The 12,209-nt window shown below is 38.4% G+C and overlaps 1 protein-coding gene across 1 annotated transcript in view; it reads left to right on the plus strand.

The window, feature by feature from the left end:
- Positions 1-12,209, plus strand: part of COL24A1 (collagen, type XXIV, alpha 1) — a 195,088-nt gene that overhangs the window by 93,487 nt on the left and 89,392 nt on the right. Inside the window, exons 16-21 of the mRNA XM_009333887.1 lie at positions 1,885-1,929; positions 6,841-6,894; positions 6,986-7,030; positions 7,422-7,475; positions 8,100-8,153; positions 9,917-9,970. Coding sequence (XP_009332162.1) covers positions 1,885-1,929; positions 6,841-6,894; positions 6,986-7,030; positions 7,422-7,475; positions 8,100-8,153; positions 9,917-9,970 — 306 coding nt within the window. The remainder of the gene's footprint in view (positions 1-1,884; positions 1,930-6,840; positions 6,895-6,985; positions 7,031-7,421; positions 7,476-8,099; positions 8,154-9,916; positions 9,971-12,209) is intronic.

The raw sequence follows: 12,209 nt of genomic DNA on the forward strand, positions 1-12,209 counted from the left end.
CTGCAGACTCCAAACTCAGGTTTCCTTTGATATGAGAAACCAGTTGAAAGGGCTTTGGGCCAGACAAGGGAATAGCAATAAGTGCTGGGCAAAAGAGCAGCTGATTTGAATCTGCTTTTATTGTTGGATGCCTCTTTGGAAACTGCTATCAGTTTGTGTCTAAAGGTTGTTCTGATATGGACCAGAGTCAGCAACTGGGCAGAGATGGTGTCTTTTTTTGAAGGCCTGCCCTTTCCTGACATGCATCTTAGAAACTTATTTTAGAAAAGCTTACATAAATTTTGCTGGTGGGTTATCAACATTTGGTGTCAGCATTTTGGAACATAGGAAAAAAACTATTTTGCATTTCTGGTCCCTGAGGCAAAGTTCCCCTTGTGGGAATGTCAGGTGATGTCAGTATGGTGCTTTTCATCTTGAAAGCCCTCTGAGGGGTTCTGAGTGTCACCAGCTGCTTTGCAAACGATATAAAAAGGCTAGTTCTTCCTTCCCCTCCTGGTACTCCCAAGTCTCCCTCCATTCCTGATAAAGCAGATATTGTCTTTCCACAAGATCAGCAGAACAACAGTACTTTAATAGAAACAAGCTCAGAAAGCCTGGATCTGAAATTACAGACTTGCGCTTTACAAAGAAGCCTGTTTTAACACAAGCATTTGCAAACAAGTTCCTTCTAATCTGCCAAGACAGCTGCTGATCTTACTGCCTTCTCAGACAGGCAGCAGCCCCTCTCCCCTCCTCCCCAAAAACTCACCCTGCAGGGCTTGTTCAGGCAAGGGGCCAGAGCTGCAGCTGCAGGGGGCTGCAGTGCTAATGGCATATTTACAGAGCTTGTCATGAGCTGGCAGTGAAGAGCAGGGGCTGCCTGGGAGGCCTGTGGTGGCAGGAACTTGAAGGGAAGACATTTCTTCCCGTGTGCTGACTTGACACTAATGACATTTGTCTCCATCCCTAATTTCTTCTGCTTAACAGGGTAATGCCATCCTTCATTTCCACAACATCCTCTCAATTCTCTGAGGATGTCAGTCTGCCTTGGAGGATGTTGCTAGAGCATTCAACTTCCCCTGTGGTTAGTTTGCAGCAGGTTGGAGAAGGTGCGTAGGCACCAGAGGCGGGAGGAGAGCACGAAGGTGTCCTCTGTGCCGTGCCCAGCAGCCATGCCCTGTTGGACAGCTTCAGAATGGGCTCAGATTTGCTTGCATAAAAATTCCCCTTCACTGTGGGTGCCGATGGGCTGCAGTGAACCCTATGTATGATATCCATTGAGTAGTGGGTCCCAGGTGCTGGGACAGCCTGCGTGAAGCATGCTGACCTGGAGGGCAGCAATACCCCTTTCACGCAGGGCAGAGACTTGGCAACTGTTTTCAGCAGTGTTTGGAATTTTAGCCTCTGCTGAGTTAAACTTGAGGGCAAAAGAGGCAGTAGTAGAATACCATTGAATTTGTTATTTCTACATAAAGTACAAATACTGTAGTTTGTATCAGAAGTAATTTTTCATAGAGTGTAGCCTTTAATTTGTAAAGGTCTTTCTATGAACTGAGCTGGCATTCTATTTATCTTTCAAAGGAATCTTAATAAATTCTCGTGGTGGGTTTTTTCCACCCAAAAAAAAGTTCTTTTTTCTTCTTCCCACTTTAAATATCATGGTAACAAATCTCATATTCCTTGGTAATGCAGGAATGATTTCATGATGCAAATATCTTGAGATCCAATTCCACAATCAGGGATTTTAATAAGCATGTTCCCCTGTGCAGTGATAAGCTGTCATTCTTCAGCAACTCTCTGAAAATCCCAACTGACTTGCTTTGCAGATCACTTTTGTTTATCTTATCACTGGGAATTTTTTTAGATGGTAAAATTCAGATAATCTCAAATTCATTTTCTTTGAAGGGAATCGTTGGTGGTGTTGGTCCTCCTGGATTTCCAGGACTAAGAGTGAGTACACTTTTATTACTTACTTTGACATGGCTTCATTAGAATATTTGTCTTGTATGTTTGTGAAATAATAAAACCAAATATACGAATCCCGGGATTTAAACAGATTTTGTTTTAGTTAGCCATCACTTTATTTAAAATCACTCTACAAAACTGCTGTCATATTGCTGGTATGCAGTACTTCTATACTTGGTTTGGATTTGTATGCTTATTTCTCATCTGGTGTGTCTGGGGTTTTTATTTGAAATAACCAAGTTTGCTAGTTTATATCCCTAAAGCCAGCATTACTTTTTGAAAAAGTGCAATACTTTCAAACATTTTAACATCCACAGCCCTCATTCATTCCTGTATATGGCTACCAAATTCTAAGCAGAATTAATTCCTAAGCAAAATTACTTTATCTTGTATACAGTATCATATTCAATTTTTTTAATGTTTTTAGAATAAGGTAGTGATGCTCATTATGGAGTTGCAAGCTGTAGTTGTATAAATACAGTTGTGCCAGAGAAGCTCTGTGACATGAATGAGTCCTATAGGAGGTGGGAAAGACTGATACTTTCATACCGTATAGTCTTACTCCCTTATTTCAAGTAATTCGTGTGTTTACTGATAGAGGACCTGGATTTGATTCTTGATGTTGACTCAATCAAGGCTGGCTACCCAGCCGTGTTCATAGTTCACAACATGTGGGAGAAAATAGCATGTTTACACTTGAATTAAGAAAGCCATGATTGTCTCCAGTGGTTTTGTTTTTGGTATCTGGAGATGTGAAACATTCTTGATAAGTTTGTTAGTTTACACTGATGGTCATCTAACTTTTCCTTTGAAGTATGACAGTCGAGTTCCGTTATTATTATCTTTTTAATGAAATGTTTGTAACAAAAAATATTCCTATATTTTGCTGCCTGATTGGGATTGTTATGGCATTGTTATAGTGAAGACACAGAAGCTTGGTCAAGGAACCTCTGTGGCTTCCAGCCTTCGTCACACAAACATGACTCATTGTGTTCTTGTCAGTTGACATATTTGAGCCAATTGAACCACTCATGAGACTAGAGGTTGCACTCTTGAGAATTTGCTTTGAATTATAGTTTGCTTTTCTTTCTTACATGACTGTCTTTGGAATTTTATCTCAAGGACTTTGATAATTGTACGAATGTATCTGAGGTTTTTAAAAAGCCTGCTGTATATCACTTCTAAAAAGGTACTGTTACTGATTATTTTGACTTAGTCAGCAGTTTAGCCCTTCCTAGAATTCATGAGCATAAATGTTTGCATGGTCAAAGCTCCATTTGCCATGTTGCTGAGTTGCAGTCACTTACACAGAGAGATTGAGTGTCAATAATTTTTTGTGAAATATAGAAATTATTTTCAGTTACCAGTCCAAAGCCTTTGCCACTTGTATATAGCCAAAATATAACCGTAATGAGAGCTATTTCTTGAAAGAAAAAAAAAGAATTGATGGAATATTTAGATTTTGACCAGCACGAAATCAATAATCGTTTTGCCTGTGAACTCCATTTGAGTGGCCTGCCATCTCTCATTTATATGTGGGACTCTTGCATAGTTCCAACTGTGTAAAAGAGCATTGATTATGTGCCCCTGTGCTCTACATAATTTGTATTCAAAGTAAAGACAAGGAAGTAAAGCATAGAAACTGGCATTTCTTTCTTCATTATGTACAATTACTAAGCTAATTCTTCCTGTCTATAGTTTTTAATTTTGCAATGTGACAATTTGGAACAGGACTTTTACAGGGAGTGCGCTGATATTCACATCTTTTGTTGGAATTAGAGTTTGACCCCCAGAACTGTTAGAAACTTTACATCATCTGCTGCAGCTCCATTTGACTGCAATGAAATAGGGGTCTTTTATGGAGCAGAGAGCTCCTTTGATCCGTACACTTGTGTGTTTGTAGCTGAGGTGTATGTATATATGCTGAAAAACAATGACCTTTTTGGAGGCAGAAATAATTTTGCAAATGAGCTTCTGGTCTTAATAGAGTTTAATGCTTGGGATGACAAATGTGTGAACAAAAATATGTATGGACAAGTGCTTATGATGTAGAAATGCGGCTCCATAAAGATAGGGTCATTGTACATCCTTCCGACAGCTTAATAGATCTTATAGATTTATTTGGGTATTTTTAAAGGTATCTTCTTTTATTCAGCCAAGACACGTTAGTATTGCCGCTCAGGGGCAGTTAACTCTCCGTGTTTGATAAGACCTTACTGGTACAGTAAGATTTTGCAGTTGAGGAAAGTGGCCCAGCAACATTTCCTCCAGATTTCTGAACACCCTCTGGAAGCTTCCAAAGCCTTAGCAAATCTAGCTGGGGTTTTGAAATAAGGTCGGAACATGGCTAAAGAGGACTTCAGTATCTAGTGGGATGAGTCTTTTGTGGATACTAATACAGTATATTAGTATCCACAGGCATCATCAGTAAAATTTACTATTATGCACTCCTCTGTGTCTCTGCATTACATCATATTAGTTACTCTGGTTCCCACTTTCCCAGTCAGTAAGATAATTGGAAGAGCTGTGCTTTGTTCCAGAGTTTCTTTACAAGGGACCATTGCACTCTTTAAACTGTAGCACAATTTCACCAAGACCCCAGGGGAATTTCAGGTGACCCCAACATCCCCAAGTACAGCTTGTGTGGTGCAGCCCTGTTCCCTGACCACACTTGCTCTCTAAATGGGTTTGTGCACCCTGGCCTCTGTTTTCACGTGGCCTTTATTCAGGCAGATGCTAATGGTCATCCAAAACCGAGTAAAGAACTAGAGACCTCAGTGTTTGTTCTAAAATACTTAGTCAATTATACCACATTATACTATTACAAGATGCAATATTGAACATTTAAATATATTATTCTGGCAGAAACCAACAGCATTAATTCGAGTAGCTTGTCCAGCCCAGCTGTATGCAGTGTCAAGAGCTAATTATATTTTTGTGTTTGTTCATGAGAACAATGACAAAGTGAGCAGCATCAGCAAGTTGAGTCCAAGAATTCCTTCCTTCCATGATTTTTTCAATATACAAAGCTGTTGCCAAGTTCAGAGTTTTGGCTGGCTGAGCAGTCACTCTCTCAAGATTTGCAAGGCCATGAGTTTTAATAAGATGAAGACTTTCAGAAAATCTACAACTACAGTTATCAGAGCTAGCTTTTCTTTTTACATTGTTTTCTTTAAAAAAAAACAACCAAACAACAAACTAATACTAAGAAGCATTAGTTTTCCTTTTCTGGTATCTTATCTTTTTGACAGGTAAAAACAATTCGGGTTTAGTTTCACTTGTCACATAAAAATGGTGGAAAAGGTATGCTTTATGTAGCTGAAATAATTTTTGTTTTCTATCTATCAGCAAGTTTTAACCAAACTGATAAGCATGTGCTAACATATAGTGAGGCTGTTGTAGATGGAGGACGATTTAAAAAACTGACAGACTTACTAATTCAACCCTTTTCTATCAGTGAGATAATTTTTCGGTTTTATTTTTGTGTAGTTCCAGTTCTTTGCTGTTAATTAGGTCAGCCAATATCTCTGGAGACTGTGACAGGAGTTTCATCAACCTGAATTTTGTAAAGCTGTTTTGGAACTTCTTCCCATTGCTTTTGTAAGCTAAATTTCCCAGCTCAGTATCCCTCTGTAATTTTTCAGTCAATGCTATTGTTACCATAAATATGCATTTCAACGTACAGTATCATTAATACAGAAATGCCTTGCTGAACTAGAATATATAGCACAAGAGCAATGTAAACAATTTGTCTTGGCATCAGCTAACATGACAGAATATATCATTTAAGCAGTCATGGAAAGCTAAAAGCAATATAGAGTGGCAATTTTCCTGAGAGCTTTACCAAGCACCACTGAGACGCTAAGTCATCAGTCTTCCTTTTTCTTCAGTGAGCCATGAGTCTGATGACGGCTGCAGAAGAATGTTTTTGCTAACATTGCTGAGTCTCCAGAGAATAATGAATGTGTGCTGAACTGGAAATCCGTAGGTGTCTGTCTCATCTTTTCCATGACACTCTCAGCAAGTGGGAAAAGATTTCTGTATTCATATTTGTTGCTAAATTCTTGCACAGCCACAGAGGTATAACACTGCCTCTTTTTTTTTCCAGAGGTAGAATAGGCAGAAAGTAAATAGACTTTCCCCTCTGTAATATAGTTTTAGCTATTGCTAAATGATTTCTTATGTTTTGCTCACCATCTTTTATTAATATTATTGCTGTTGCTGTGTTGATCTCTTAAGATTCTTAATTTTTTTTATTTCTGGTTCACTTTTCTTTTTCAAGTCATGAAACTGTCCATATAAATCCCAGAAAGGAGAGATGTAGTAAGGGCTTTGAAGGTACATGAGAACAGAAAAAGTTGGCATGCCTGTCAGAACTTAAGTTTGGTTAACTTTGCACACCTGGTATTTTGGAAGAATCCCATCTTTTTTTTTTTTTTTTTTAACTTGTAGAAGTCACTGAGATAAGAAATCCTAGTAAAAGTCACTTTTCATCGCACTGCTCATGGTAGGATAATTCCTTTAAGCTAAATTTGATGCTTACAGAGTAGTGATGTCATGTAATGCTAAGGACAGAGGGCATAGCCACCAAATGTGCAGCTGCAGTACAAAAGCAAGCTTCCTTATTCTGCATTGCCTAATGCACTGCTATCTTCTCTTGAATACATAATCTACAAGAAAAAAGGGAAGTTTGGTTTCTTGTGTTTCTGCTGATGTGGTTGGGAACTGTAAAGGTGGAAGGCTTATAATATGGATACAGTTTTCCCCAAGAAATTAGCCTGAAAAAGATTTTGGTTTCTCTCTGTGGTGCAGAAAACGCCACATTCTGTTACCAGTCTTCAGGTTACTCCATTTCATCAAATGTTTAATGCACTCACCTTTCTTGCTGTCTTGTAGGGAGGCATTGGGCCAGCAGGACCGAGTGGACCATCAGGAATTCCAGGGCCCACGGTATGGTGCTAAGTGATCCCACAGCCTGGTGCCTATGCTGCTTTCCAAATTATAGACAAATATTGGATTTTTGTTTCCTTCACTTCAATAGGGTCTCCCAGGGAGTGTGGGACAGCCTGGAATGAAAGGTGATAAGGTGATTTAAATATTTCCATTATCTTAGAGATATATAGTTCTTTCAGACTCCTTTCATTAAATCTTGAGCAAAATAATGTACTTGAGCCTTTTTCCTTTTGATTTCTCTTCTGGCTTTTGTTTTTTAAAATTACTTCAGTCTCACGATCTGGTTCTTTAGACAAACTTACTTCTGGACGGAGCACTTACTACTGGGCATAACAATATCCAGTGCTATGTCTACAGGGTTTCCGGGAGGGGGTGCTTCAGTGCAACATCTTGCATTGTCATTCAGAGATGTGTGTTAATTTTAAATACTAAAGATTGAATTAATTTTTCTTATTCTCTAATTCTGATAACTACCCAATTTTAAGCTATATACATATGTCTGTATAAAATAATATGTTGTTTAGGGTGAACATGGCCTTGCAGGAGAGCCAGGAGACCAGGGGTACCCAGGAGACAAGGTAATTTAAAATTGCATTGTTTTACAAAATTGTCCAATTTCAGCAACTTTGTCAGGCTTCTGAGTCTCTTAAAATGCAACAAGTCAGTTGCATAAAAGTGGACTGCAGTAGTAAAAGTTACTGGATACCACTGAATTATCATATTTTTAAGAAATGCTGTGCTAATTAAAACTTAGTTATGGAAAGTAGTGAACAAAGACAAGTAGAGGGCATGGACAGAATTCTGGCTGCCGTGTGTTCAGAGGTGCATCAGACAAAAGAATTGTGGTATGATCTGAAACTTGCTAAGAACTGTTGTAAAAGATATTTTGCCCTTGAACCTTGAGGTTCATCTGCAACTCACCTGGACCAACTGTGGTTAGCAGCAGCACGTGGTCTGGCATGCTCCTTCATGTTGTGAAATTGAGATAAATAAGTATCTTTCCTATTTGGCTGGTACATCAGAAGTCACTGAAATAGCACATCCTGTGAGAACTCTTGCTGAAAGTTGAATGTTAGAAGACATTTCTCATCCCACAGAATTATCTTGAAGCCTGTTTCAGGTGGCAAAGTGTAGCAATCTATTGCTTCCAACATAACACAACAATACATTTTCATGTGTATTTAATAGCTTTCTTTTTTCAGGGTTCTCTTGGTTTGCCAGGACCCCCAGGGATCAGAGGAAAGCCAGGACCCCCAGTAAGTTTACACATCGATTTTTACTCTCAATATATCGCTATATGTTGTTATATTTGATACTTCTTCGTATCTTATGTTCACACTGGCATGTAATCCTCTAGAAGCTACCTAATTCAAAACGCACAAAGAATAAGGTCTGAGCTGCTTTTCTTTCTAGTGACTGGTGAGTGAGTCATATGCTAATGTGTGAGATTTTATTACAGAGATCAGTATATGTGTCAGACTTTAATACAGGAGCGCTTAGGATATTAGGTATTCTGTGACGGTCACTTTGGGGGGGAATAGACATGTTGGTGATGTTTGAAACAAATCCAGAGAGCTTTGGGAGCTGCCAGGATGACCATTTGGGCTAGCTGGATTTGGAGAGAGTGTGGGAAATCTCATTAATAATGGCCAGTCATTTCTCACAGGGATGGGAGTAGTCATGAATTCCAGTATTTACTGATTTTTTAGCAACTTTAAAGGCACCTGTGCAGTGCTGCCACTTCTGCTGGGTTTGTAAATGTTGAGGCAGAAAAGGCATTGCACAGGGCTACCTGGCTTTTTTCTCACCTGTTTTTAGCACTACTATCTGCCTCTTGGTGTGTAATTAAAAGCTGCCAATACTTAACGCTGTTAAAGAATTAATCGTTCCAGTCTCAGTTTTCTGATGTGCAATCAAGCCACTATCTGATAAACCTACTTTGACCTCATGAATGTCGTAGGTCCTTAAACTCAATAAAAAAAATACTTTCTTTGTCCCAGAGAGTTTATAATATAAACACTAATCCTGCAAAAAACTTACACAAATTTGCTTAAGCTTAGATGGGAAATGAATGTCATAGGCCCTTAAACTCAATAAAAAAGTACTTTCTTTGTCCCAGAGAGTTTATATTATAAACACTAATCCTGCAAAAAAACTTACACAAATTTGCTTAAGCTTAGATGGGAAAACTTGTCCTTTTTGCCTTTAAAGATGTAAGCATTTTCATTTAAAGATAAGCATGTGAATTAGCCCATTCCTGAACAGTTGTGAATTTTAAGCACAAACTGAATGTGACCAACTTCTTGACTTATGTTAAATTAAGATATGAGACCTCAGTCCTGCAAGTAATATAATGTTTAACTTTGTAGAATACATTTACAATAAAATCATTTACATTAAAATTTACAAAATATTTTCCAGGTCAGGCTTTAGTTTTGCTCAAGGAACAGCTAGTTATGGCAGCAGCAGCAGAACAGAAAATCTGTGGAAGAACAGATATAATTTAGACAAATATTTTGGTCAGTTTTTAGGTGTGTCAGTATTTGTATATAATGGAGTCACTATAACATGTGGATAGGACCTAATTTTACTATTATTAATCACAAACCTGCCACTTCTTTGGCCATGTTTGGATACTTAAACTATATAGGTAAGTATGTAAACCAATATCCATAACAGTTACTTCCTGGACTTTTAAATAATACATGGTTTTTATTGTGAAAACAGCTATATATTTCAAGGGTTTTTTAATATGACTATTTGGACCATCCTAAAACTCCCAATTTTATCTGTCTAAAGCTAATTTGCATTTTTTGTTGTGACTTCAGAGATATGAAGAAGAACTAGTCTTAATTGAATGCAAAGAGAGGTAGTTATAAAATTCCCTATTTAGTGGAAAAGTAATCTCAGCACTTCTGTTGACTTTCTTTTTGATAAGTGTTTTTAAAATATTCATAACAATCTGTTGTTAAAAAAAAAAATTATCATCAAAAATCTAACTGTTTGGATTCTTTTTAAGGGGAAAACTGGAGATCCTGGATCCCATGGGCCATTGGGTCCTCCGGGACCTGAGGTAAGAAATTGCTTGATAGAGGTAAATTGAAGGTCATTTAGTTCTAAATTACAAAAATCAGAGGTAAATGGGTTTGCTTCACAAAAGATTGTTGTCTTAGTTGAATTAGAAAATACTTTTTATTCAGTCATATCTGATGAATTCATTCTCCTCCATAAAGTACAAAAGATTCTAGCTCATAATTTTTTAATGCAAAATATTAATACACAGGATCTTTGAATGCAAAGTGATTAGGACTTGCTGTCTTTTGAATCCCGGTGTTATGGATTACACCTTGAATGAGGCTCGTGATTTCTCAGACACACTTCCACTCATGAATTCTACAGCATGTAGAATCCCATGTTTACAAATGGGATTTTCCAAGCCTGACTGCATATTTATCTCTTACAAAATAACTTTATTTGCAAGGAATGCAAAGAATAAACACCAGTTCCCCAGGAAGCATTGCCAAGCACTTGAATCTAGCAGTGCAGTTGCCTAAGAACTGTGCGGTACTATGGAAGTGTACACAGAAACTAAGTCAGTCTCTGAATTGTTCTATTTCAGTGCTTTTTGGCATTTATACCATGGGCTATAGGAAAAAATTCTGTGGACTGTACAGGAAAGACATATGCATATGCAGACACACATATATTTGCTGGAGAGATGAAAGCAAAAAATGCAGGTTTTTCTTTCTAATCAGCCTCCTCAAATGGATTTTTTTTTTTTTTTTAAATGTGTCTGGAAGATATTTATTAGCAATGACAGTTGTTCTGGCCTTACAAGATACAATAACTCTGGGAGCATAACTCCTCAAACCAAGGCTCTATATTCCCACCTTTCTTAAGAGGAGGGAGCCCAAGGCCTCTGATCCTGAAAGAACAAATTATTGGGTTTTATTACTTTGTTGTTATAGCTCCTCTAAATCCTAAAGAACACACTTTCTTATTGGAGATGAGCCCTCATTGAGAGAAAATTCACTGGGAAATGTGTTGTAGCAACACAAGATGGCCTTTCCAGAATAAGCCAATATGTTTTAGTCAACGGCGAGAGAGTATTTTCATGCCCTTCAGTTAGAATGAAAAAGGCACAAAGCCTGTGCATGCTGCCCACACCTGCCTCCCTCTCTGGCTCAGGATTTTAGATTTTGTGAGCCTCTTCACTGTTAGCAAAAGAGATCCTTGCATCATCTCTTCTCTTTGTATAGCTTCCAGCAAGGGAGACCTGTGGCAGGTTAATATCAAATAGTTGGTCTTGAAGCCTGTGTCCTGGTGACCTTGACGCCTATCCTGGTAGTCCTTTATAGTTCCTTATTCCAATCCAGGCACGCTATTCCTTTGGGCCTGGGGAGAAATTCATCATTTGGGGCCAGTACCCTCAGGGCCGATACGGATGGGAAAACTTCCTGTCTGAAAAGCTCAGTATTTCCTTTTGCTCAGGGGTGCAGAATTACTTCAGCCATTAGAAGGCAAATAAAGTGCTTTATGTTAGATAATTAAAGCTTGAGTGTCCGGCTATTTTTCTGTGAATAATTGTCTGCAAAATGTCAGGTTTAAAACTATGTAGCAATGTTTCTCTTAACTTTAGTCATGCAAGACAGATCCAAATAAAGTAAAAGAAGTTTTGCCGACTTTTACTTCATAAAAACATGGTCACCACATGGCAAAATAGCAGAAACAGAAGGGAGGTAGGACAGCAGTATACCAGGAACTTGAACAAATTGGAAATTCTAGAAGTTCTATAATAAAAGGAATTAGAAAAAACAGCTTAAAACTGAAGATTGTATCTTACTCTTCCTGTTACTTTGTCTTATAAAAATAAGCTAGTTGTTGCCAGAAGCTATTTAGACACAACTGGATACATGAAGTATGAGCAATTAGTGCAGATTTTCCTACAAGAAAAGCCTACTGTCGTATATCTAATCATGTCTCTTCTTCCAAAAACAGACAGCTAGCAGGTCAGACAGGGCTGCTTTCCTTGTTCCTACTTCATTATCTGAATGGTCAGACTTCCCATGACCCCATGTAGAAAACAGACATTACATCCTATACTCCATGTTCCCCGTGATGTTTCTGGAAACAGCAGAGTGTGATGAATTAGTGTCTCACAAGGGGAGTACTTTGAATTTGGTGTGGACATGACAACCTATACCAGCTCTCTCAGAGTGCTGAGAGAGCTGGCGGAGGAGCTAGCCAAGCCGCTCTCCATCATCTATCAGCAGTCCTGGTTAACGGGGGAGGTCCCGGACGACTGGAGGCTG

Source organism: Pygoscelis adeliae, unplaced genomic scaffold, assembly GCF_000699105.1.
Source record: "Pygoscelis adeliae isolate BGI_AS28 unplaced genomic scaffold, ASM69910v1 Scaffold10, whole genome shotgun sequence".
In the NCBI taxonomy this organism is placed as follows: Eukaryota; Metazoa; Chordata; class Aves; order Sphenisciformes; family Spheniscidae; genus Pygoscelis; species Pygoscelis adeliae.